At 34.6% G+C, this 26,653-nt stretch overlaps 1 protein-coding gene across 1 annotated transcript in view; it reads right to left on the reverse strand.

Moving 5' to 3' along the window:
- TOP2B (DNA topoisomerase II beta) overlaps positions 1 to 26,653 on the reverse strand; it is a 64,341-nt gene that overhangs the window by 4,986 nt on the left and 32,702 nt on the right. Inside the window, exons 9-31 of the mRNA XM_035556373.2 lie at positions 24,696 to 24,797; positions 24,458 to 24,595; positions 23,142 to 23,280; positions 20,395 to 20,552; positions 19,527 to 19,652; positions 18,503 to 18,613; positions 18,312 to 18,417; positions 17,995 to 18,104; positions 14,820 to 14,912; positions 14,608 to 14,722; positions 12,542 to 12,663; positions 11,527 to 11,675; positions 10,176 to 10,407; positions 8,542 to 8,676; positions 7,854 to 8,054; positions 5,858 to 6,053; positions 5,610 to 5,701; positions 4,352 to 4,507; positions 4,135 to 4,218; positions 2,904 to 3,101; positions 2,406 to 2,550; positions 1,028 to 1,186; positions 39 to 246 (exon numbers count right to left, since the gene is read on the reverse strand). Of these exons, the coding sequence (XP_035412266.1) occupies positions 39 to 246; positions 1,028 to 1,186; positions 2,406 to 2,550; positions 2,904 to 3,101; positions 4,135 to 4,218; positions 4,352 to 4,507; positions 5,610 to 5,701; positions 5,858 to 6,053; positions 7,854 to 8,054; positions 8,542 to 8,676; positions 10,176 to 10,407; positions 11,527 to 11,675; positions 12,542 to 12,663; positions 14,608 to 14,722; positions 14,820 to 14,912; positions 17,995 to 18,104; positions 18,312 to 18,417; positions 18,503 to 18,613; positions 19,527 to 19,652; positions 20,395 to 20,552; positions 23,142 to 23,280; positions 24,458 to 24,595; positions 24,696 to 24,797 (3,275 nt within the window). The remainder of the gene's footprint in view (positions 1 to 38; positions 247 to 1,027; positions 1,187 to 2,405; positions 2,551 to 2,903; positions 3,102 to 4,134; positions 4,219 to 4,351; positions 4,508 to 5,609; positions 5,702 to 5,857; positions 6,054 to 7,853; positions 8,055 to 8,541; positions 8,677 to 10,175; positions 10,408 to 11,526; positions 11,676 to 12,541; positions 12,664 to 14,607; positions 14,723 to 14,819; positions 14,913 to 17,994; positions 18,105 to 18,311; positions 18,418 to 18,502; positions 18,614 to 19,526; positions 19,653 to 20,394; positions 20,553 to 23,141; positions 23,281 to 24,457; positions 24,596 to 24,695; positions 24,798 to 26,653) is intronic.

The raw sequence follows: 26,653 nt of genomic DNA on the forward strand, positions 1-26,653 counted from the left end.
TTATTAGAACATAAATACTGCTGAGTTCCAGTACTTACTCTGGAGATGGCTTTGATTTAGCTGGGGAGAAGTCATATTCATCTTTTTCTAAACTGTCTGAGGGAACGAACTCATCCTCTCTATCATTTGTAACTGGAGAAGCTTTTACTTTAAGTTCATCCAAATCATTATTATTGTTGGCATCATCATCATCATCGGCATCATCTTCTTCTTCTGAGAAGTCAAACGTATATTTGGGCCTCTCAGCTGAAAGAAAAATACATATTTACACATTTCAAGATAGCTGGTTGTGTTACTACATTAATAAAGTGGAAGTCACTACACAACCCTTGCCTCAGATTATACAACACAAAACGTGTGGGGGAAAAGAAACTTGTCTGAGTCTAGAAGAATAGAGGTATATACTTTAAACTGCTATGAAATATCTGACACCTCTTGTTGCTTGCTCAGGTACCTTCAGCTTATGGTGTTATGAGGACATCACTGTATAAGCACATTTAAGGAATAAGAATCCTTCACTTACAATCGAAGTTTTCTTGACTATATAATTTGAACATTCTTCCTAATCAAGAGCTTGAAAAATCGATCAACAATTTTCCAGAAAAATCTTTTTTTTTTTTTTTTAATATCAAATACTTAGATATTTTTAAAACTTTCAGACTTTCCTAGACTGTTCTGATTTTTTTTTTTTTGTAGCCATTTCACTTTTGGGGTTGTTTTGTCAAACATTGCCTTGTTTCCTTGTTTGACAAGATAACTGCATTAGTGTCTTTTTTTTTTTTTGTGAGTAATTTCTATTCTATTGTTTTGGATAAAGTAAAAGATTTCCAGACAAAGTTACAGTTGCTTTTGTAGCAATTCCTGGTTCTGCCATTAAGAGTTTTTTCAGAATCATCACAGTGAAAAAAATATAACGCAAGCTATCTGTAGGAGATAAAGTCCCAACGGAATGCTGTGGTCAAATGAGAATGGAGGTTTGTAGATTAAACTTTCAGTCACAATGCACATTTCACAAAAGCTTGGGTACCTGCAGCTCTCCTAAGCAGAGAGTCTCTTGGAATAATCACAGGCTCATTCTCTTCTAAGTCACTTTCAGACTTGGATTCATCATCTGACCAGGGGTTTCGTTTCTTCACTTTTTTTGCACTGGATTTTGTTGATGATGGTGTTCTTCTTACTCTAGTACCTGTAACAAGTTAAAGCATCTATCACAATCAGGAAAAGGGAAGAAAAGGGAAGAAAAAAAAAAAAGGAAAGACACTTTCATCTCTTCTAATTGTTTATGATGCATAAATTTAGTACAATTTATCCTAAAAAGGCTTTCTTTAAACATTGTAAATTTTCTTCTACTTCCTGAAGGAAAATTTAACGATGTGATGAAATAATTTCACACAGAACCTGACCTGCTGCTGCCAAACAAATTTGTTTTATGACAGAAAAACAAACAAGTCTCTTATTTGAAGTTTTAGCTCTTCTGAAAATTTCCATTTTTTTAAAGGTTGTTGGCATTTTCCAGGAAAAGAACAGTTTTCCATTATTTGGAGAACAGGATCACAAACAGCTATTGGAAAAATCCAATTAACATGGGAAGCAGAGGGGGGATATTGGGGGATACGAGTCAGTCAATTGCAGGGCAAGTTCAGGTCAAGCTGGGCTAATTGGCTCTGGCTCAACACTGGCTAGGCTGGATTTGAGCTTCATGTAGGCAACTCAGTCATAAGTGTACTCGGTTAACTTATTAAGCCAAGCCATAACATGCATACCTTTAAACAGTCAGAATGACTGAATACGTCAATCGGAAATAGATGTCTTTAATCAAGTTCTACAGTCTGTACTATTACACTGACACTGAAGGTCAGTGCTGGCCCTTCAATGTCAGAGGACAAAGAAGGTAGAAATTTCTGTTTAAACAGAATTAATCTAATTATGTTAAAAGTAATCTGTTTTTTCTACTCACATAGAAGATTTAGAACAAGATTTGGAACTCCCCCTCAAAACCAGATGTAGAAAATCGATCCCCACCCTCAGAAAAGCAGTTCACTTAACAGAAATTTCAGTAAGTCAGTAAAAGCAGAAAACAATAACAGAAGTGACAACATATTTAACTTCAGCATTTACTATGTCTGCTGTTAATCTCTATGTATGCTGTAATGCTGAAGTACTTCAATTATTTCCACACTTCTCTTTAAGGAAGAAAATCACATGAAATAGTGGTTACCATAGTATAATTCCCTTTTCACCGTGTGTTAAAAATATAGAATCATCACAGAATCATCGAAAGGCTCGGGTTGGAAGGAACCTTAAAGATCATCAAAAGTTCCAACCCCCTATTAAATATATAAAAATATATTTAATGCAAAATTAGTACTCATTTAAGGTTAATGATGACTGTGTAAGGACCTTACCAGGCTCCTTCTTCTCTCTCTTCAGTTTGGGGGTTTTAGTTGCTGAGGCTGTCGTATTCAGTGAGTCATCCCCACCACCCTCAGCTTGCGCACCACCAAATTCTTCATCAAATTCCATTTTTATTGCTAGAGAATCAGCATCACCCTAAAAATATAAAAAAGTTGGGCAAAATAAAATTATACATTTAAAATTTCAAGATAAAACTGCAATACAACTTTGTAGAAAATAATAAATGAAAGTAGACTACTTTATTAACATTTGTTGAATAGTATTGGAAGGAAAAAAAAATCAGCAAAAGCACCTCAACAATAAGTAGTCAAAAGAGACTTTCAAACATAAAAGAAAAGATATCCAGTATTAACTTATCTGTGCATTGAGTCAGCAAAACATTATAAAGACAGCATTAGTGGGTTCTAGTGGTTTGGACTTATGTTACCAGCATAGAAAAATACAGCATTTAAATAAATAATTGTAACTACAACAATGGTTTGATTTACCTTTTTCTTTTTCAGCAGTTTCCTACTGGCATCAGCTTTCATGGCAGATGTAATCTGTGGAACTATTCTTCTACCAAACGGTGATGGCATGGTCTCTTCCAATTGAAGTTTCTTCATCTTGGGTTTACCAACTTTACCTTTTATTGGTTTGCCGACCATGCCAGCCAAAACATCTTCTCTTTCCTGTGCTTCTACTTTCTGACAAACAACGTGTGTGGAGGAGAAAAAAAAATCTTTTTTAATAAGGACAAAGTGGAACACAGTGGTTATTTAAGATTAATTTCTTAATATGGAGCATAAGGCTTCCCTTAATTGTCAGATGAATTACAATACACATTCTAGTAATGGAAAACCAACCACTTAATCTTGGTAAGTTCTTAATTACCCCATGCAGTTAAAAATTATACTTTCATTCAAGCCTAAGTAAGCATGAACTTTTGGACACTGCTGGTTTGAAAATCTTTCTTTTATCAAGTTTTGTTCCTCATATACATATCTAGGTACTGATGTAACTTTTCAGTCTTTTGGCACTTAAAGCAAGAAGCTGGCTTTTAGAGTAATTTCTGAATGATACATTTTTCAGACTTTTCATCAGCTTTTTTCACAATATCAACATAGAGCTGAAAAGGAGACTTCAGAACAGAATATTTTGAATTGCAGCTGCTCAACGAACACACAAAGAAATAAAATAAATGTCTTATTTATATTATCCTGTGCTACCTTAAAAAGATTACATCAGCCACTTTCTAGCAACACTGAAAACTGAGGCTCAGCAAGTTATCCACCAATATGCATTTAACTTTTTCCAGAGTTCCTAATGAGGCAAGGTAAAAGACCCTCATCTGATATTTACAGTCTACGTGCTTTGTTCCTAGATGTACTGCTCTGCATTTGACAATACTTATTGCCTCACAACTGATTAGAACACGTACAACTGCTATTATTATTACTATTCCTAGTTACAATTCTCAATCTCTGAGTCATCGGAAAACGAATTTGCTTCTGGTAATTTTCCTTTCACTGACTTGGAAAAAGCATGATATTGTATAGATGTAAGAAAAAATCCCTGAAGACCACAACTAGGAACTCAACTATCCAAAATTGATTTCCCACTTTTCCCTATATTTGGAGGACCATCTGTTTTTAATTCAAAATGTGTTATTTATTTTTTATTATTATTAAATTTTGCTTATTTTTAATACATATTTTTAGAAATATATGTAAAACATACTTCAAGCTCTTCAACGAAAGCTGCTAAGTCTTCTTTCCAAAGATCTGACGAAGATTTCCTTTTAAGGTCATTTAGTTCTCTCTCCTAAAATGTGAAAATAGAATATAGAAGTTACTAAGTTACAGCCTAAGTAAATACTATCTAAACTGAACATAGTAATTAGAAACATCAGTAATTACTAAATCATTTCAGAACAAGCCTCCCACAGCATACCAACCTTTGAATCTCTGTGTTTAATTAGTTCTTCTACTTTCTCTTTTGTAAGCGACCACAGAGACATGTTTAAGATGTAGTTAAAATCAGGGCCAGAAGTTGAGCCAGAAGCAGAGGATGCATCATCATTTGGGTTCTGTGGGTCCTCCTCTTCTGCTGCCTAAAATGAAACATTCAGTTTTAGAAGCATTAATAATCTTAGCTCTATGCATGTACTTAACACTCCTCCAAAACACTTTGCTGGAGTAGTAAGGTGTTTCCTCATGGATTCAATGACATGAACACTTTTCTGTACCTTTCCAAAAACCCATGTTCCTGTCCCTTTCTATAGTGGTATTGTTTAATCATTGATTTAAGAAAATAGAGCTGAACCTAATGCTAGCCATATGCATTGTATCCTGTCAGCTACAGAAATTGGTACCCTCCTCTGTATCTCACATAGGCTGGAGTCCTTGGCCCTTTGGATATGCATGTGCATCTGTTTCATTAGAAATTAGCACAGTGTTTTTCTATACAAACTGCTAAAATAACCTTGAATGTAAGAGTTGTGGCTTGAAGGTGGATCAAAATTTCTCTTAATGATAGTTTTGCTATAAAATACTACACTGCATGGAGTTAAAATACGGTAGTAATAAAAAATGCAAAACAAATCAAATGAGAAATGAAAAAAAAATAGCCAAAAGCAGTGGTAATGGCCCAGAAAAGCAGTAGTTGACAAAAATTTGAAAGTAGTTTCATCTTCCTGTACTAAGGTATGAAATTAAACTTGTCACTCTTTTGGAGCAACAAAAAACTGTGTAAGTCTTAAGGTAACTTCAAGAGTCATAGCTTTACAATATTCAAGTTTCATTCCAGAAAACTGATTAATAGGTTCTATATAAATAATTGTGTTTACTATAATGTGACAAATAAAAAGAGAAATATCAGTTTTAAGTCTGGAATAACTGATGTAGCATTTAGCGTATCATCCAGTCAGAAGTCAAGTTGCCAGTTTTGATTAGAAAACTCAGTCTTCTGTGTTCTCATTTGCAACCCTGGTTATCTAGTTTTCTTAGAATTATCTATGTGCATTACTGATATTATGCAACAATATTGCTATATAAGTTTATATTTGTTAGAATGGAAGCCAATGAGAAGGAGTAACAAATAACCTTTTGCAAGTGTTGTGTCATAAGTTAGACTACTAGAAAACAAACATCTGAAAAAATGAATATCATTTATAACAATACCATCAAATGCATCCAGAGATTTCAGATCATTACCTTTTCCTGTGCTTCTTTCCAGGCTTTAACTGGATCAGATTCATAACCTCTCTGGACCAACATCTGAATCAAATCTCTTTTCGATCTATTCTCTACGAGATACACACACAATCAAAAATAAATAAATAAATAAATGTCTTGAAAAAAAGCACCTTACATGCAAGAATGTTTTACTATTTTTAAATAAATTCCAGATTTTCCCCTACTGTTATCAATTCTAACTCACATTTTAGAGAGTATTTACTCACCTATGGTAATTTTTCCTTGTATCTTCTCTAAAATGAAGCGAGCTTGGTTGTTAAGTTTTGTAGATTCTGCACCCAACATTCCCACAAGCCATTCCTTGCGCAAACTATAATAATGTAATCGCAAATCAAAGAACTCCTTCAAAATGTCTTGCACTGTTTCATACTTCTTTAAACATCCCATATGATCAAATAGCACCTATAAAATACAAAATATACTGCTTGAGAGAGACTGCATAACTCAAGCTTTGTGTATGAGTTTATTTCTATCGTTCATATACATGCATCATATGAAGAGCAGGATTTTGAAGACTGTGAGCTCAAACCGTACTGTGGAACTATAGAGCACATAGCTGGATAGATTTTATTTTGAAGAAGTAGATTTAACACGAGATTTATGGTAATACTTTCAAGCAGAAAAACAGGTATATAGAGAAGTATGCCTGAGTTCAATTGAATGTCTAATTGTACCTAAATCCTAAAGCACAAGCTCAGCATCACTTGATGATTCACAACCATTTAACGTAACAGTTGAAGAGCATCTTTAATAATCTCTAAATTCAGCTGTGAAAACTGCCACTTCAAACACTCCAGAAATCCTTCAAGTTCAAGCACAAAGTAAGAAATCATTTTTACACACTGGTGGAATCAGTCCTGCCTGACTTCTGACACGTCCAGTTTAGACATTTAAAGGTGAACTAGTCACCCTAGTCGCCCTCTATAGTCAGCTGAAAGAAATAAGAATCTCTAGAGAGCAATTCATCTGTCTAAAGCATCTATTTGGGAATTGGATGAATAATGAACTAGCTCACATATGCATCTAACTTTTTAAGACGCTTACACTAGGATAGATGAATTCCTACACAAATACAGAAAGCAGAGAATGCAGGATTGAGGTGCAAAAGTTATTGTAATCTGCTAAAACATTAATTTGAAGACAGATTTTTACAGTAGTTCATATGGTTGTTCAAAACTGTGAGAAGTACTATCACTTTTATTTGGCATATTCGCTTTTCTAAAATAATCTACAAAATTGTTTGAGCAAGGCCTTTATCATCTCCCAGTCACATGGTCCTTAATCAAATTTAAACCTATTTTCACATAGCTTGTGATTTATACAATAATGATAACAACAGTACTGGTAGTTTTGCTTGTGATAATCTTTGAAAGTAGTACCTGCCATACAAAGACTAGAATTGTTTTTTCCAGTCTGTAAACACAGATTGTTTAGGAATATTCAGACAGAAATTGTATAACAATTCAAGCCCCTCTCTTGTAATAAATACACATGTAAGTTTACTCACATTCCTACTCCCATCTTGCTACAAACAGAATGAATCAGTAAAAAGTAACTTATATTACCATTATGTCTGCAGCAGCTGAAGGATAGCACTTTTTATACCTTACAACCTAAACTGGGAGTTATGTTGGTGGAAACATCAGATATCCTATTACAGGTCCTGCATAAAGTGCAATTTTGAAAATGGAACTTGTCTCAAGTTTAAAACTCAAATCTAATTATAATACAGAAAAGTTATTTGAATGATTAACTTTACATTAACCATTTTGGGTTAGCTGCATGGGAAGTTTTCAGTTATAGGAAACTAACTACCCAGAGACTGTATAATTTGGTTTGAAAGATCCATTAGGACTAAATTGGGATTGTTGATCCATATTGAATTAATATTTGTCATCAATAATAAATTTTTCTACTGTTTAAATAATTTCAAATACATGGTACTGTTCAATACCCAGACAGTTCCAGTGAAGTTTCAAAATTCAAATGGCATGGCTCAACATGACCAAAAAAGCTAGACTTGCAATATCTTCAGGAAGAATGAATTCAAACAGTTGACAATTATTTCTTGGCAGCAGCAAAATATGAAGAGAGATTTGCTCAGTCAGGCACAGAATTGATCTAGTGCCAAAACCACTACAAAAAACATTCGTGTTTACAAGCAACTGTAAGGATTCTGATAGCTAAACATAAAAAAGTTACCATAGAATTACAAGTAAGACTTGTTTGAAGCTTAAAAACTTTGTGCAATCCAGCAGCCTCTGCCTGTGCAAGTTTTTCTTCTGTCATCTTTACAACAAATTTCACAGTTGTGTCAGTGTGGTATTCCTTATAGTCAGAAATTAATGCTGGAGTTTTTTCAGTTCCGTTCAACATGGGTTCTAGAACTTGTTCTTTGTACACCTATTTAAAAAAAAAAAAAAAGCCAAAAACTGAAACAGTTCTTAAAATTCATAATTCCTTAAACCAACCTAACAATCAACCTAAGATTTCAACTCCTTGTGTATCACATCTGATACCAGTGATAATTTACAGAAGCAGTATAATCTGCGAAATGAAGGCTAGAACTAGCAAAAAACCTAAGAGGCATCCAAGAAGGACAGGCAAGTCTACTCAAAAGAGAAATATATATTAATATATTAATATATTAATATGAATATATTAACTCAGCAGGAGAAGCAGATATTGCTGTAGTATGGACAGTAGAAGGCACAAGTAAAAAAACCATCTTCCACAAAGGCACAGAAAAGAATGAAACTATGTTTCCTTCCATGTATGTATAATGATCAAAAGTGATAGAAAAAAGTCATCTATGTAGGATTACATAATTTAACACAAAGCCTGTTGTTGGTTTTGGTTTTTTATGTAAGTATATTTCACTGCTACTAACCTGGGTCCATGTTCTTACAGGAAGCTCTGTAATTTCTACTGTGTTCCTGTCCACCACAAATATTTCACCACTGACTACATACTGGTTTTGACCAAGTTCCTGAATGGTTCCTTTGAAGTTTTTGTAGTTTGGGAGCTGAAATTGCAAAACAAACAAACAAAAAACAGTGGAATGGTAAGAAATCTTACAAGAAGATGTTGAAAAAATATTTATTTCCCATACACCATACAGCTATCGCTTTATATTGCACTAATCCATCAACCAGCCTCTCATGCCTGTGAAAATCTTAAGTCATAGCAAAAATATTATGGAAAAAAAAACCAGAATACACACATGCAAGTGACAGAAACCAGTATCTTATAGTCCATAGAGTAGATACACAATTAAGAAGATGCAGCTGAATCCAGTAAGGTGGCTTTTCTTGTTGCTTGATTTTTTTTTTCTTTTTTTAATTTTTGGTTTTGTTGTTGTTGTAGTTTTGTTGTTGTTTGTTTCATTTTTACAGGAAACTGCAAGTGCAGCTAAGGCATGACAGAATTCAGATTAACACCGAAGCCTCACAATAGCTTTACATCAGCACTGAAAGAAGTGGAGAAGTGGTGTTACCTCCCCTAGCCATTTTCTCATTCATGTGCTGTTTGGCAAAGATAGTGGAACCCATCCAGTTTAAAAATTAACTAACAGGGTGGGGATTTTTTTTTTTTAACTGAATTGATTCCCTTATCCAGCTTACCATGCAGCCACAAACACATACCAGCATACAGAAAGGAGCTAGATGGAGGCAGAACTGCCTCTTTCAACCACAGTGAAGCTTCAATTGACTGTGAGACTACACAGAAGGCCTAGGAGTCCTAAAGGAAGGGCAATGGATCGCATTAATTTAAAAAAATCGAATTATTATTCCTAAGAATTTGCAAAAGGAAATTCACTATGTCATGAAAATTGACACTTGCTCAGAGGCAATGAACTGTGATCTAAGTAGAGATGTTTCTGCTTCTATGACTTATTAAACACAAAGTACCAATATCCATTAGTTGTAAAGTAAAGGTTAAATAGCTTGTATTTCAGCTGTTGATTACAGAGATTCTGGGTTCACACAAGTATTCTTACTGTCCAAAGATTTTTTCAAGTATACACCACCTCCAAGAACTTCTTGTAAAGTTTTAACTAAAGGAGCAGAAGCTACTGCTGATTTTCTTGGAACAGTAACAATATCTTCTCCTATGCTTACAAATATGTAGAAGTACAATTCAAGCACAAGACAGAGGAAATGTTACATTTGGCTGAAGATAAGTAGTTGTACCTCAGAAAGGAAAGAGTGGCACAATTTTTTACTCTACTCCCATGCAGCATAACTACATGTAAGACTTGAAACTTCGAAGTCTTGCAGTCAACAGACCACAGGAAAAGTCCTCCAAAATAATTTGAAAAAAACAATTTGCACTTTTTTTGCTTCAAGGTGAATTTCCCCAGCCACATCCCAACAGTCAAGTAAAGCTCCTACTCAAAATTACTGGGACAATCCAAGCCAGATATTCCAATTATTTATAGAGTGATATGAATACATTTTCTGAGTATAAAATCAGGTTTGTTTAGCAAGCATATAAAATACTAGTATATACTATTATTTTTACCATAGGGTGGGGATCTAAGCCATCCAGCATTCGTCTGACATTGTTTACAATCTCTCTGGTATCATAGTTTGGAAGTTTGCAAGCCCATCCGGTACCAATTCCTTCAGCTCCATTTACTAAAACCATAGGAATGATGGGAATGTACCATTCAGGCTCTACGCGCTGGTTGTCATCATAGAGGAATTTAAGCAAGTTGTCATCCACTGATGGAAAAAGCAGCCTGGCTAAAGGGCTTTAAAAAAGGAAAAGAAGAAAACTGTTTAACTGGAGTCCTGTAAGTAAAGTGCATAATGCTTTAACAGTAAGGGGTCCAGATATAATCTATTTGTATGTCTTCTTTTCTCTTTGCCTTTCTGAAGCTGAAAATACAACGTACATACCTCCTGAGGGAAAAAAAGTTCTTCTCAATGGAATAGTGTATTAATAACAGATACCAGCTTCCTTTCCAGTAATACATGTACACAATATACTAATAATTGATAACATTTAATATCAACAGAAATACCATTCTTTGAAGTATTCAGAATTCACACAGTTCAATGTGATAGTAGGTCACCCACCCAATAATAAAGCAACACAATATGCAAGTATTTGCAAAAGTTCATTGCCCAGGAGTTTCTGGAAAAAAAAAAAAAAAAAAAAAAAACCTACAGTGGTGACTCCTGCTCATGTAGGAAATTGTCCTGGGTGAACACAATTTCCAGCACCTCGTGTGAAAAGAGAATGTATAAAACTAGGCTGCTACACAAAGAACATATATGAAAAGGGGAATAAGTCCCGATACTTATGTATAAAGCTTACAATTAACAGGAAATTCTCACACTCTGCATGTTAAATTGAATTTCAAGGTATTATAATTTCAAGGCTGTGAAAAATCAGCACTTAAATAAGGTCTTCATTATTAACTATGTATGTGTAATTTAGCTTGTTATGAAGACACTCATCAGAAAGGAAAATAATAATTCTCAACTTGCAAAAAAATGTTGAGTTGAAGGACTCATCACCAGGTGGCAATACATTTTCCTTTGCAAAACTTAGTAGATTTCATATTGAACAGAGAAACTGAAAGGTGCTTCTATGACAAGTCACAATTTAAGATTGGCAATTGATCTAAGTGATCTACATTTTCAATCTCCCTACTTACAATTCAAAGTTTAATTCCTTAAAAGCTACAATTCCCACAAAACTCTAATGCATAAAAAATCTATGCAGAACAAACTAGGTGCAAAAACACTTACAGATGTAAGGCAGAATTTGAGCACATACATCCATCAAAATACTCCACTCCTCCCCCATTTCTCTCTCACAAAAAAACCCTCTGCAATGTTGTGAAAGAATTAGTTTGATATACCTTAACATGGTGAAAATATAACGAGGGCTGGCAGCATCCTTTCCACCATGAAGCCTGGTACCAAACTGACCAATAGGTTGTAGAAGATTAACATTGTTACTTCCAACAAAGTTCTGAGCCAAGTTGACAATAGTCATCATTAAAGCTTGCTGCAAGAAAATACATATTCATAGTAATAAATGTGAGAAATAAACTCTTTCCTAATCAACTAGTAAGATATATTTTAAATGCCCAGGAATTGTGTGACTAACCTGACTTCAATTTCAAAAAAGTAGTCTACCTACAAAAGCAACATAGCAAACCTCTTACAGGAGCTACTGGCAAAACATAGTGCCTTCTCTTTTACAGCCACGTTGTCTCCCTGTCCTTAAATTCTATCCTTATGAAAACCCCGTAAGTTTCTCCATTGTCTCTAAAGCACTTCTCTGAAGGAATGAAAACAGCACAAGTTGATTGCACTTACCTTCTCCTGCACAAACTACTACTCATTACTTTTAAAGGGAAAGAGGAAGGGATAAAGCGAGAGAATTAATTTTGCAGCTCTTGCTAATACTCCAGATAAACACAACAAAAAAGGAGATAGAATAATCTTTGTTCCAACACTGCATCAGGTTTTTGAAGAATAGTATCTCTTCTTCTTACCTTAAAAGACTCTATTTCTTGTTCAAGACAAAAAATTGCCCTAGTACATAGTTTCTGTAATTGAGAATCTGGAAGAAGTGTACCATGTAATTAGTTATCTACCGTTTCTCCACAATCCACAAACTACTAGGGATACCACTGTGCACAAAGACTTGGAAAGAATGGAAACACGTTGTCTTATTAAGCTAAACACTGATTAAGTTCAAATAACTTAAATACTAATTAAGTTACTAATTTAAGTTCAAATTCTTTAGAAGTAAATCTGTGATTTGTAGATTCACTCCAAAGGTTTGCAATTTTAATACAATAAACATTTCCATAGTATTTTACATAGGTTATAAATTCTCACAACTTTTCTATTCTTCATACTCACCTCCCCATGGTGATAAGCTGACATTTCGGCAACAGAACCAGCCAGCTGAGCAACCTTTACTTCACGTTTATCATTTCTCTTAAAGCAAGTGAACAACACTTTGCGCTGCCCTGGTTTTAAACCTATTAAGAATAATATCCCATTTTCAACACATACACAAGCACAGGTTTTTAAAAAATAATTTTTTGTCTTATTCTCATTTCTAATTTCTTGAAAGAAGCTTAAACTTTAAATGGAAATATATACATACTGTAACACTAACAAAATAACAAATGAATATCTCAGTTCTTTTAAAATAAATGATTATCTAACAAAACTGAAAAAGTTACCAGAAAAGTGGAAACTCAACCCTTTTAGCCAGTCATTACTGTGCAGCATACAATATTGTTCTAATGAATATCCTAAATATACATCTGCAAATCAAGAGTTGTTTCTTTCCTTGGAACATATTTTTCCTTAGAATCAACACAAATACAGCAGTGACAACTGTAATTGTAGCTTGCACATATTTTAAAGCACATTGAAATTTAACTTCTGTTAAGGTCTCAAATACTCATTAAAATTCAACAGAAAGATATGTTATCTATCTCCCTTTTAGATCTTTTAAAGTTTTAAGAAAGAGGCCAGACACTTTGATCTTCTGATTTACTTTTACTGTTTAGGTACACTTAGAGAATACTTTAACTACAACATCTTTGTGGAAGGGATTGCATCATTTTTCTGCATATTATCTAGAACTGCTAACTAAAATATGCTTATTGATCTATTCAGTGTTTTAATTCACACTACTGAACTATACTACAGTATTGCTAGACATTACCATTACTAACCTGGGTCAAACATAAGAGCAAAAATTGATAAAAAGACATGACTCCAATCTCCATTTCATTTAAATACATAAAATTCAATTTTCTTTATAATGGGCCTGCATCATGTTTTCATAGCAAAGATCTATTTAGAGGAACAGACCTAGAGAATTTCCTTTACACAGGAGAATCACCAAGAAATAAGAAAGTTGTAACTGAAAACTGAAGAGATGGTCAAAGCGTTCTTCCTCTTCATATTTTTTGAGATTTTTTGCCAACAGACTAGCTTGTTATATATCACCTATGATACTGAAGAACAGAAACCACTGCTCAGGTACTACCTTCTGAGCAGTTCACAGACCCATGACCAGTAAGGAGAATTACAGCTAACGCTGACAGTGACTCATGGCAATTATATATATAATAATGTGTAATGTAGATATATAGATATATATAAACACACAGTTAATATTACCTTATGTATACATGTTATTTATGTGGTTTTGCAGTATAGTATGTGTACATATTATACATATAAAGGTTCCTTTCTCATTTTCTTACATTTCTGTACAAACTTGCTGCATGAATATTTTGGTGCGGGTCTGTAGTGTCAAGAAGGCTGACCACCTCTGCTATAAAAAGTGTATTGGAAAGTGGGGAGAAATGCTTTTTTTTGTTTGCTTACAAAACCTCAAGAACATTTTTTCATGTCTTAGTAAGCATATGTATATTTACAACATAGGCAGAAATTTCTGTTCACGATGTCTGGAGACAGCTTTACAAATGAAGCACATAGTGTGTGGTGAGCTGCTTCTTTTCATGCTCATGCTATTGCAAGGGGAGAGTTGGCAAATCTGACTGACAGAACCCTAGCAAAATTACAGGAAGGGTCATTAACCACTAAAACAATGCTTGTGGTTTACAACTGAAGGAAGAAAACTCACCATCTACGCTCAGCTGCCAACTTGAATTGCAATTATTATAAGCACTTAAAAGACTTGTTTACTCTGACTGTTTAACTAGAAGCAAAGCACTTGTACAGTCCCAGGGAAGAGGTCTGGTTAAGCTAAAAGGCTGCAAAGCATCAGCTTAAGCTTCCATACAGAAGAAACATTGCAACTTCTTAGCATACGAATGCTAAACAAAAATATAGAAGTCTTCTATTCCCCATCTGAATACACTGACTTCCAAAATAAATCACAGGTTTAAAAAACAATAAAAATGAATGTTCCAACGAATCATAATGAATTATCAGCTTACCATCAACAAGGGAAGGAATAGATCTCTCATTGTCTGAATTGGAGAAAAGGATCAACTCCTTGTTAATGAAGTCATTGTAAGTCAAATGTTTTGTTGCTGTACCATATAAAAATTGCTGGAAAAAAAACCCACATACATTATTCATTTAATACAAAAACTACAGTATGTTTAAATCTCATCCATCAGATTTATTACCATTATTTAGAACTCACCTCAGGAAGACCATGTAGCCGACGCTGCCGCCTGTCCTCCATGAAGTTTGTTAACCATTCTTTTCGGTCATCAATCTTCTTTTTACTGAAGGCCTGAAAAAAATCAAGTTCACTACAGTAACAGCATATACATGTTCGTGTAAATATATATGTTACTTTAGTCACAATTTGATATGTACTGCACTATCTGATTAAGTATTCAATAATATTTATTTGGACAAAATAAACCATGTAATTAATCCTTATGTTTAAGCAGCAATACTGGTTCATGGCCTATTGGACATTGTTGCAGCGGGTTTTTCTAACTGACATCTCTCTCACTGATCACCATTTAAATTTATATTACTTCCTGAAATCTGTATGCAGTTAGAAAAATGTTATAATTCTTATTCCTCTCTTCACAGCAGAGTTGTCCTTTGTTTAAAGCTGTTGTGATCTTTCCATAAATAATTCTAAGGTTGGGTTCATCATTTAACTTGTCATCAAGAAAATTAACCAAAGGTATTATAAAATATACTCCACTCCTCTTGTCCTCTCCATGCCCTGTTTGCTCTATCAACCACACATCAATAATTTATAGCTATTCCTGAGTGACTGGCTCTGGTCCTCAAAGAAAATTGACAGCCTGAAAAAACTGACATTTTATGAAAAGACTAAATGAGAGTTTAGGCCAGCTGACTGAGGGCCTTAGTCTCTATGAATACAAGAGGTCACTTTAAAGCAACAACTTATCACTACAAAATGACACAGGAATGTTCTGTCTGTCCTGTTACTGAAACAGTTTCCCTCCAGTTGAGTTTCTTCTCCAGAAGAAATAACAGTAGAATGCATAAAAAATGTGGCTTAAGCAAAATTTCAACTAATTTGGGAAAATTCAGTGAGTTGTTGAGGTACTACCTTTTTTATTACAGTGTAAAATACAGAGACTCCATCATGTTCTGATTTCAACTACTCTTCTGCATAAGAGAACAGTCATCTCTGTCTTTTTTAAAGGACTCTGACTGGAGCACTCCAGAAAATCTCAATTAATAGCTTCATTTCCTTGGAGATCATGATATTTCACTTTAAATAATAAAACCTAATTTTAACTTACTGAGAAGCGGACTAAGTGATATCACCCTGTTTGGCATCAGATTGACTACCTTTGTCAATAAAGCTCAACAATTTACAATGTCAGACCTCTGTAGGCTTAAGATTAGGCTCTTCTTAATTTTTACAGTCTTATTCTAATTCTTTTCCATGTATTTATACTTTTCCTAGACGACTGCAGTGACAAATGAACAAGAGCTGGATCAACATAAAAATTAGAATAAAAAGTTTCAATAAAAATTATTCTTGAATATTTATGTTCAAACAGAATGTCTTTTGTTTCCTTTCCTTTCTTCACTTAGAACTGCTATTCTAAGACTGCTAGACTTTGTAGCAAAAAGTTCTTCATAATACTGAAGAATTTACTGTGTGAAATAATTATTGTTTTTCTTGATTAGAGCTATCTTGAGACCTGGTAGGCCCTACAATCTTTGACCCACTATGCCCAGTGGTGACCTTGAGGCTGGAATTATAACTGTCAGCAGAGAAGATGTGGACGGGAATACAGGTGGAACTTCTGTTAACAGCTTCCTTGTGTAACAAATGACTAATTTCATCCATAACGGACAGGATATAATTTTAGACAACAGTGAGTACCGGCCTTAACAGGTAATATGGCCTTAGACATCATTTAAATAAATACAGACCATCCTGTATGTAAACCATTCACTATTAACGGGCCAACTTTATACAGCCCTAGAATATCTTGTACAGTTATACGTAGGCTCTGAAAAACAGACTGAAGACACGGTGAAGGGTATGAACAACAAAATAGAAAGCAGAAGACTAGATCTTCCACAATAGCGTCTAAGTACTTGGTAATGGTACTGATGAGGCAGTCAGTGAAGAATGATCACAGAGCATAAAAAGAAAGGCAATAAAAAGAATTCTTAGTAGGAGCAGAATCTGCCTTTAGGGCTAAGCTTGACATCAACAGTGACATCAATCTGCTTGGCTGTAATTGCAACTGAACTCTTCTACCTTCCCTTGAACCGAAAGACCTTCTGTCTGGAACTCTTAAGAGAACTTACAAATTCTCCTTGAACAATAATCGTGGTGTATTTGCAGAAATAGAATACAGATTTTTGATCAGGTTGTTCAGGGTTTCTTCTCTCTTAGTGGATATGCAAACGTACAGACTCCTTTACTATCTAGATGAACACACTTTTCTTGGATGGGGAACCATATGCATGGATTATGTTTCAGTGCATCTTGGGCAGAAGTAAAATGAGAAGTACAAATAATTTCTGACACATCGTGTGTTTTTTTTCCTTCAAGAGAACAGGTACGTACTGCTTACTAGCCTTTTATGTTAGTAAAAACACATCATTTTACTGGATCCACAGTATAATGAAAAAGTTATTATATAACTGTAAGGAGAGAGCTCATTTCTGAATATGTGCATTTTCCCATTTTTATTTTTCTCTCCTACCCCTTTTTCTCTCTAATAACACCTAAAACTGAAATAGTAAATTAACGTATATAGAAGGTGAAACACATCTTGAGAAAACAGTCCATTCTAGACACTCCATTCTTTCTCCTTCCTCAAGTTCTCTGTGAAACAAATAATTTCCTGGTGTACTGACTGCGTCTGTCAGTTCAAAACACCTGAACACAACTACCTACAAGATTTCAAATTCAAATGTGCAGGACATATCTGAATACACACGTGCCACACTGACATATCTTCAAAGAATAAATTATTATTATCTGATGTAATTTGCTCATAAACAAAAATCAGGTCCCTGAGTAGGTGCAAAACACCATCGATTTGAGCTCTATTCCCTTACTCAGAATACTCTTTAGTGTGTTCTGTCTTTAAAAGCAACTTTGAATGTAGTGTTCCTTGATATCTACACCACACAAAATTGATCAGAGCTACTAAGCAGAATGTAGAATTAATTTTGTAGCACAGATAAGGCTCTTACTCCAAAATTTGAAACATTTTTCAAAAGCTTTTTTCTCTCCCCAAAGTATTTTTTATTCAGTCATGCCAAAAAAAACCTCACCTGCTAGGACTTCCTCACGTTCAGTGAACAACGGAAACTAAAAAGTATCATAGAGAATCCTTTTTATAAGTTCTTACCAGTGTAATGGCAGCATCATCTTCAGGACCAGCATATCGAAATAAGATCCGATGTCTTTCCATGTCAGCAAAATATTCTTTTGCTTCTTTAGCAGTGCTGGTACCCAAACCTGTATAACAAAACAAAACAGTTACTCCATATTTGGAATTTAAGTTTTAACATCTTACCCCTTGTATATAAGTTTTAACATTTTACCCCTTAAATAAAACCATTGCAGAAGATAGTATCATGAAATCAGCTATAAATAAAACTTTGTAACATCCATTTATTATTTATTTTTAGATACACGAGGTTATCTTATTTGTTTTAAACAAACCTTTGTAGTACTTTATCTTCCATGCTTTATGATTTTCCATATGTTTCTTCCACTCATCAAATTCTGGAATACTATAGAATGAAAGTTCTTGCTTATTTTTGCTTGCCTTTAAAAAAAAAACAAAACAAAAATAATTAACTTTTCTGTTGTACTGTAAATAATAAATAAAATTGCATTAACAGAACCCATACCTTTACAATGGGAGTGATGAACTCCTCCAGAAAACCATGTTTCAACAGTGATGGCCAATTGTGATGAATAAAATTGATCAACAAGCCTTTTATGTGAGATCCATCCTGATCCTAAATCAGAACATGAGGCAATCTCGTAAAATGTTAGATCACACTAAGACAACAAAAAACCCACCCCCATCTCAACACCAAAACGAGAGTGGCAATGTATGAAAAAGTCTAGTTGCAAGGATAAACAGAATGCACTGGCCTGGATACATTAAAACCATGTTTGTTGACAGAAATCATAAAAGGGAACAGTTAGGTTTAATTTGGATTCTGAACTGAACCTGGGTGTCAAATAGCCATTTGTGAACAGCCCTGTCCCAGAGCTAACAATGAGCTCTTCCAAACCACGTGCACAGGTGCAGGTCACAGGTTTATTTGCCTATGGCATGTTTTATCTGATGGACAGCTCTCCCAGACAACGTGGAGCTGAATCTCTGTGGATGAAAGCCAAACCTGGCCCATTGGTTCTCATTGGTGCTAAAACGTTTGATAGTTTGATCTTTCCAGGAGAAACAAACAAACAAACCTTTACAATTATCTAAAGCATAGGCGACCTAGCCTTCTACAAATCAGAATAAACACACAATTCATGACAATACACAGAAATAATTGCCTTCATTCTAGTTTCTGCCAGACTAGCATCACTGCCTCATCTACTGTTCAATTCTGTACTTACTTTCAACAAATTTTTGAGCAATCAAAACATTCTTGTTTATACATATTTTTATTATTACTTTGGCTTCTCTGTTACAGTACAGCAAAGTTCTGTTGTTCATTTGGAGTAACCAAAATAATGTATAGACAAATTATTCCCATAAAGAAATCTCACACATTAGGGATTCCCTCTGAATACATCTATGTTTTCATAACATAGAGGCAGGTTATAATGCACAAAAATATAATCTACTGTAAGACCGCAGCAAAACACATTTTAAGAAGCCATGTATAGACTAAAACTTGTGAATTTCAGACTAACCTGATCTGTCATGATCATAATTTTTCCATATCTCAAACTTTTTAGAGATTCTGGATCTTCATAGCTTTTCTTGTATTGTAGTCCAACTATTTTGATGATGTTGTTGATTTCTGCATTTTCCATGATCTGTATTAAAAAGTTATATTAGCAGTTAGTATAAAACACAGAAATTCAGAAATATCCCAATCTTTTTTTTACGTGGGGTTTATAGCTACTTTTTCAATGCATCCCTACCTCAACTTTATAACCTCCTCATCCCTAAGCCCCCTGTAGCCCTCACACCTGCAAAAATTTCTTCTGTATGTGTAAATCCTCAAGACTATATCAGTGCTCCTCCACAGCCACAGCACTCCACAGAAGGATGGAAGATAACTAAAGGATATAACTAAAAGTCATCTCACAAAGCTGCCTTCTCTTTCCATCATTTCTACAGGCATCTGCAGCACTGCAATACTCTTATTGCAGTACTCTTACTGCAATACTTTTACTAAAGACAAAGTATGGCGGGCAACAGAAGTAATGCAATGAGTAACAGTGATACTGCTTTGTGTTGGGAGTCAATGAAATTACATAATTTAGAGAATATAAAATTTTAATTTTTTAAGTGTTCATGTGAAGTGTTGGTATAAGTCATACAAGAATCTTCTTGCATTTGTGAAAAAAACATATTTATCATCTCAGTACTTCGCTCAATATTTCTAGCTTAGGATTTTACTACAGGCTTTAAGTAGGTGGTCCTTTATGAAACCCTAGTCACTTGATTTTCATGAAAAAATAAAAATGAAAATACTGTGATATACCCCTAGAAATCAAAAATAAGGAGGAGACATCTATCTGTTGGCTAAAAGGAATTGAGAAGACTACTTACCTGTTTATGAGAAGCTTCTCGAACATTAAGAATTTTGCCCCTGAGTGGGAATACTCCGTATCTGTCTCGACCAATAACACCTAAGCCAGAGACAGCTAAAGATTTGGCGGAGTCTCCTTCTGTTAAGATTAGCGTGCAGTCCAAGGAATGTTTGCCGCCTGTAGTTCAGGAAGAAGTAGAAGCAAGGCAAAAAAAACCAGAAAGCTTAGCTTTTCAACTCAAACAATAGGAATACGATAGAATCAGTCATGAATGCTCTTCCTAAACTCTATGTCAGATAATTTGAATAGGCTGAATTTCTACTTTTAGCGATGATCCTCCATACTACTAAAACTACACAATAGGAAGGAGTATCCTTGCCCTCAGCAACACGCTACAGATCACTACGTGGCAAAGAGCAAAATGGAATGCAGTGGCATGTCTTAGGTAGTGGTACCAACAAACCTGCACATACAAACAAAAAAAAAACAAAGCAACAAAAAAACACCCCAAAACAAATTGCTTCTGAACTTTTACCATTTCACAGACTATCTGGAAATTACTTAAACACATACATTATGCATATCTGAGTTATATGAGTGTGCTCAAAACTGGTATGACATGTATATTCTGTTTACCGCAACTGGAATAGTTGAATAGATATTTTAATTGATAAGCACTTTCAAAAAGGGAACCCACTCTCTTCGAAGGGTGCAAATGCTCATTAAGCACTTTTCTATCTTATCAGTGCCAAATGGCAGGAAAGACTGCAAAGACTTTGAAGCTGGTTGGATTTTATCTATTTTTAATAACAAAGTTTTGAAGATGACATTTAAAATAGGTACATTGATTTGCCTCACCTGGTATGTAGAAAACAATTTGCCTCTTCCTATTACACAGAACTTACATTCAGCATCTTTGGTCAACTAAGTCAGACATATAGCTTAACTGAATCTAAATCACACAGGTATTTCACACTGTCAAAAGGTATAGCTACAGTGCTATCAGGAAGGTGCAATCCAAATACCAAGAAAAATAAGTGTGTTGTTTTAGAATATATATGAGCCTTTTTTCCCAAATGAACTGCAGAAAACAAATCTGAACGTCATCCAGGTGCACCATCTTCTGGAATTATGTGATCATTAGTGATTAATTTCATGGAAGCACAATGTGCCTATTTGGTATTTTTCTGGACACGGCTCTAAAAAATAATGGAATTCAGGAGAAACTTCAAGCTTTCAGTCAGGTGGAGTCACCAACCATTCATTAAGACAAGTTCTCAAGGGCAGAGCAACCAGCACATTCTCAGCAAAACTGAAGAAGTCAGTTCTCTGTACCATCCTCTGCCTTCCCTTTCTCAATGAAAGCAGCTTTTTATTGAGGTTATTATAGTATTAGCTTAGTTCTTTTGCACAATAACAAAAACTTCCTATGGATTTTCAAGAGCAAACAGGTGACCCCTATGGTACCTTCAGTCTCAAAAAGAAAGGACTGAAGAACTTTTAACTAAATATATCACTTATAATCCTTCAACCTAAAACATTTCTGCCGGTATATACAGCACTTCAGAAAGTCAGGCTGAGTGTGAATACAACAACACACCTTGTTTACCAACTGAATTTCTCTTGCCTTCCTGTGTGTCCACACCTGAATGTGAAATGCCTTGCATGTGAGATATCTGTTATGTATCCAGATCCACAGATCTTCAGTAAACTAATACCTGGGTAAGCTTTCCTGGGAGTTAAATAGTTTCTGCTCTGCATGTAAGAACATCTAGGCAGTAGAGAAACATCTGAGTAACAGCTATCCAAGTTCTGGGGTGCTTTTTGTTTGTTTTTGAGTTTTCTTTCAGTATTTTATCAGTTATCCAGTTCTTCAGATGTCATATTTTGCCTCAAAAGGATTAATTATGTGTCCTCTTAATAACAGTTTTGGTTGTGAAATTTGTATTCCTTTGACAGATGCATGTTTCTGTAAGTCTAGTAAGCAAACGATACTAAATGCCAACAGAACAAAATGTTAACCTTTTCCTGCAATCAAGTGAAAAGGAAACATTTTTTCCTTCAAATTCCTTCACCTATAACTATACCATTTTAAAGGCAAGAGAAGATAAACAGTCTTTAGCAGTCTTACATGTTATTACTCACTTAAAAGATTTCGTTGCAATTTCTGTATCTTTCATTAGGGTAAGGATGTATAAAAATCAACTAATATCAACATGTTGAAACTAATGCCATTTCAAGTTCTTCAGTCACATGTGCCCCTCAAATAATTCAATGACATTTGCTATTGGCACAAAGATTGCCAGCTGATCTTAATTCCTATCTATGCCATGAATCAAGCCAACAGAGATTGCCAGTTTGCCCAAAATACCCAGACAGGAACCAAAGGCCATTTAAAGTCTCATGGAAATAAAGTCACTTGAATCATTCCCTCAGGTCTCCACCACCTCTTGAACAGAATACTGGTAGCACTACTTAGCAGGAAACTGCAATTAGAAAATGCATGCTCTTTCATTATGGAACTAGGCTGCTGCTTTTGTCCAGCTATCTTAATTCTCCAGCCTAGAGAGGATGGTATTCATAATATCAAACTCAACATCTTGCTTTAATTCTAGCACTAGAAAGTTTAGAAAATTTGTTTATAAAGCTATATGGGTTTTCATTTAAAAATAAACATAAGAATTAGAAAGAAAGTCAGGTTTAGAATGATGATCTCTGTGAAAATATCTGTGAAAAATTAAAGATATTAAAAGTAAGTGCTCTTACCAGCATCGTTAGCATCATCCAGTTTTGGGATGCCCTTGATTTTACTGTGTTTCACCGATGAACATTTTTTGTTCAGCTGAGTCTGTGCCTTAAATTTGACCCAATTCAAAATACTCTCTATGATACCACAGTTAGAGGCCTGTAAGCAACAGATCAGAAGTGTGGATGAGAAAAATAAAACTTCACATGGCAGATTCTTATCTCTCAATTTTAAGCTACTGATCCTTTACATTTAAAAAAAAATGCAACCTGTAAAAGGCCAAAGAATTAACACATACCTGTGTAGCACATCATGCACACAAAACTAAAGTACAACACTCTCACAGATTCTTTTGTCTACCTTGTATAACTGGTGGTAAGGAAAGAGAATACATGGACCAAGATTTAATATGAGGATGTATTATGTTGTGTGGTTGATGTGCTGAGACATTTTAGGTACTAAGCTCCTGCTTCCTGGACTTTGGCAGCAAAATTAATCTAATAGGATATAATATGGACATCTAAGGTTTCTTTGGAAATTCTGAAAATAATTGGAAGACCCAAATGCATTTAAAAATAAGACTCTATGTATCAACTATTATCACAACCACTTGAGAAACTGGTACATTTCAAGAAATACACCTGCAGCGAAGATAGCATATCCATATCTTCTAAGCAAAAACTGCTTTAGGTTTGAATTCACATTAAAAAACAAAACAACAACAAAACAACAAACAAACAAAAGTGGAGCAAAACAACCGCAAACTTTGGCTTTTCATTATCCTTCACAATACAGCACTCATCAATTAGACATTCTGCTGCACATTTAACATGTCTGAAGATCAACGTTCAAACTTCCAGGAAACCAGAAATACTGTAAACCAAACACATTGATAGAAATACAATGTATATAACAAATTCTGGAGAATAAATATGAGATTGTTATTTTTCCTGTAAGGCCTGTAAGAATGCCATTAGTAACACAAAACTAAAGGAATAAAATACGATACAAGCAGTTAAGTTTTGATGCCAAGAGTACTAGCAATAACACCATTCTCCTTACTACTACAGTCAAATTCATTTTACTAAAATAAATGCCAGAATCTGCAAAAAATGAAACTCACTTCTAAATCTGGGGCAACAATCAAAATACAGTCATTGCCTCCATTATTAAGGCCAGAGAATTAACAAAAGTTCCTCCATCTCATTTTCATAGTATGCTATTATTACTAGGGTACCATAATGCACCAATTAATCTTCAGCTACCTAACATGCACATACATAATCCAGTCTGTCAATTTCTGCTTCACTAAAAACAAGAAATAAGCTTTACTTACTGCTTTAAAAAATTTCTCAGACAGCTGGCACTTGGATCCAAAACTTTTAGGCTGCAATGTCATGTTTTCTTTTGTTTGGGAATCAAAAGACGGGTTTTCAATCAAGCAGTTAACAAAAACCCATATATGATTCTTCACCTGTTGAAAACAAAGAAAGCAATTTACTTAACAAAATTACCATCTTCATCTTTAATAATATACATTTATATACATAGCATTTTTGTACAATGTCACTTGCCTGAAATGGTTTCACTGAAACTCCAGCTTTATTCTTCTTTTTCACCACTTCTATCAGTTTGCCCACAACTTGATCCACCACGTAATCAACATGCCTACCACCCTTGATGAAGAAAGAAAGAAAAAAAAACACAACACATTGAATTTTCTAATAGCTTTTAGTCTTATAAACAAGATTCAAATAAGGTTAGTTCCTGTAGTCATACAGCAGTCAAAGTTGGAAGTCAATGCTCATTAAGTTATAAGATAACAAAGAAAATTTGGTTTTACAGTTTCTCTTTTGTCATTCCGTCTTCATTACGGCCACAGGGCAGTAACTTGTAGCTATGTAACCATGTTGCCACCTGTCTTGCAACAACTGAGCAGTCACCTGGACTTCCTTACAGCCACTGCCCAAATGCAGAAGGGGGAAAGAATGGCTTATAAGAAATTCCTTGCAACATTTCAGTGGAAAATGAAAGAAAGATGGGCAGAAAGACAGGCAGAAAGACAGCATAGGATTTTTTCCTCCACTGCACCACAACAGCTGAAAGTAAAACATTCACAGTGTCTGTCACAATTCCTCCCTTTATCCTTCGAAAAGGGGGACTCTCTGGTTATCCTTGCTTAATGCCTTTCCAGATATATTTCCAACTATTTCAACTAACACCATTACTGAGGAAAAAAAAAAAAACAGCTTTTGGCTAAGGCAATGTATTCACCTCCTAGCTGTGAACCCTAGCATAATAGACCCTGAAGAAGAAATATTCACTTATATATTTAAACTTTGGAAGTGGTAAGTCAGAAAGGTTACCTTTTTGAAGTCAGATATAACTATGGGATAAAAGGCTACTGGACACATACCTTCAAATACTAGTTGTTTTTGCTAATCTGGAATGTTTCATTTGTTATTATTATTAATCATGATTATATCCACAGGCTCTAATCCCATTTCATACAAAACAATTACTTTTTCTTAACCTATGATGTGAATCTTTCTAAGATGCATTTGCCACACTTTGTAGGATTTGCATTGTGCATTTATTAATGTCAGTTGATGTTACTCAATTATGATATTGTTCCATTTTCTTTGTATTAAGAAAATGATTTCTAAATCCTATGAAATACAGATTAGCTTTGTTCGTTTAGGTAATGGACAGCTTTTCTGTGATTGTTTCTTAGTTGATAGAAGTCTGTACAGTTTCAGTCTTTACTTGAGATTCTGATTCATATTGCTTCTGAATTTTAGAATATACCCCATAATTGTTAGTTTTCTTTTACACGTGTAAATCCATAGCCATTGTTAGGATGTAACAGATCTCTAATAGGCCCTCTTTTTCCAGAAAGCTCATGTGAAATGCCTTTATTTTCCAAATGATTTCATCTCAAAATGATCTGTCTTCTAACAGTATGGTTTGGGTTCTTTTTGTAGCTGGTTTAAAGCTTAAGTCCAAAGTGAATTGTAGCTAGAGAAGGTGACAGAAGCCCTTGGGCACCTTCTGGAAGTGTCTGAATTGGAAGTGTGAGAGTGGAATAACATCTTACTTGTTCAAATGCTTAGTTCTTTCCTATTTAGACTGAATTTCATCAATAGTAGAAACACTTTCTAAACATTGAAACTAGTATGTATTTTCATCACCCTGCCCCATTATGAAGCATGAGTTATATCTGACTTCAAAAAGTCTGTTACTTTCTGACACTGCTAATGATGAAAGAGGCAGGTCGTAATCAACCCAATAAATTTGTGCCAGCTATCACATTATAGCATAAACCAATTCAACACATTAATGCAACAAAAACCTAAGCCACTGTATATATGCAAAGAGTACAGAGAAGAAAGGGAATATGACCCCTTTTGATGACAGTAAACTGTTAGATTAGCTCTGCTGCTGATGGGACTACAGACTCAGTTGTTAAAAAAAAAAATAATAATAGTTCTCAGAAGTGGAAAACAGTTATTAGAAAAAACATCTAACATAG

The sequence above is a fragment of the Cygnus atratus genome, chromosome 2, assembly GCF_013377495.2.
Source record: "Cygnus atratus isolate AKBS03 ecotype Queensland, Australia chromosome 2, CAtr_DNAZoo_HiC_assembly, whole genome shotgun sequence".
Lineage (NCBI taxonomy): Eukaryota > Metazoa > Chordata > Aves > Anseriformes > Anatidae > Cygnus > Cygnus atratus.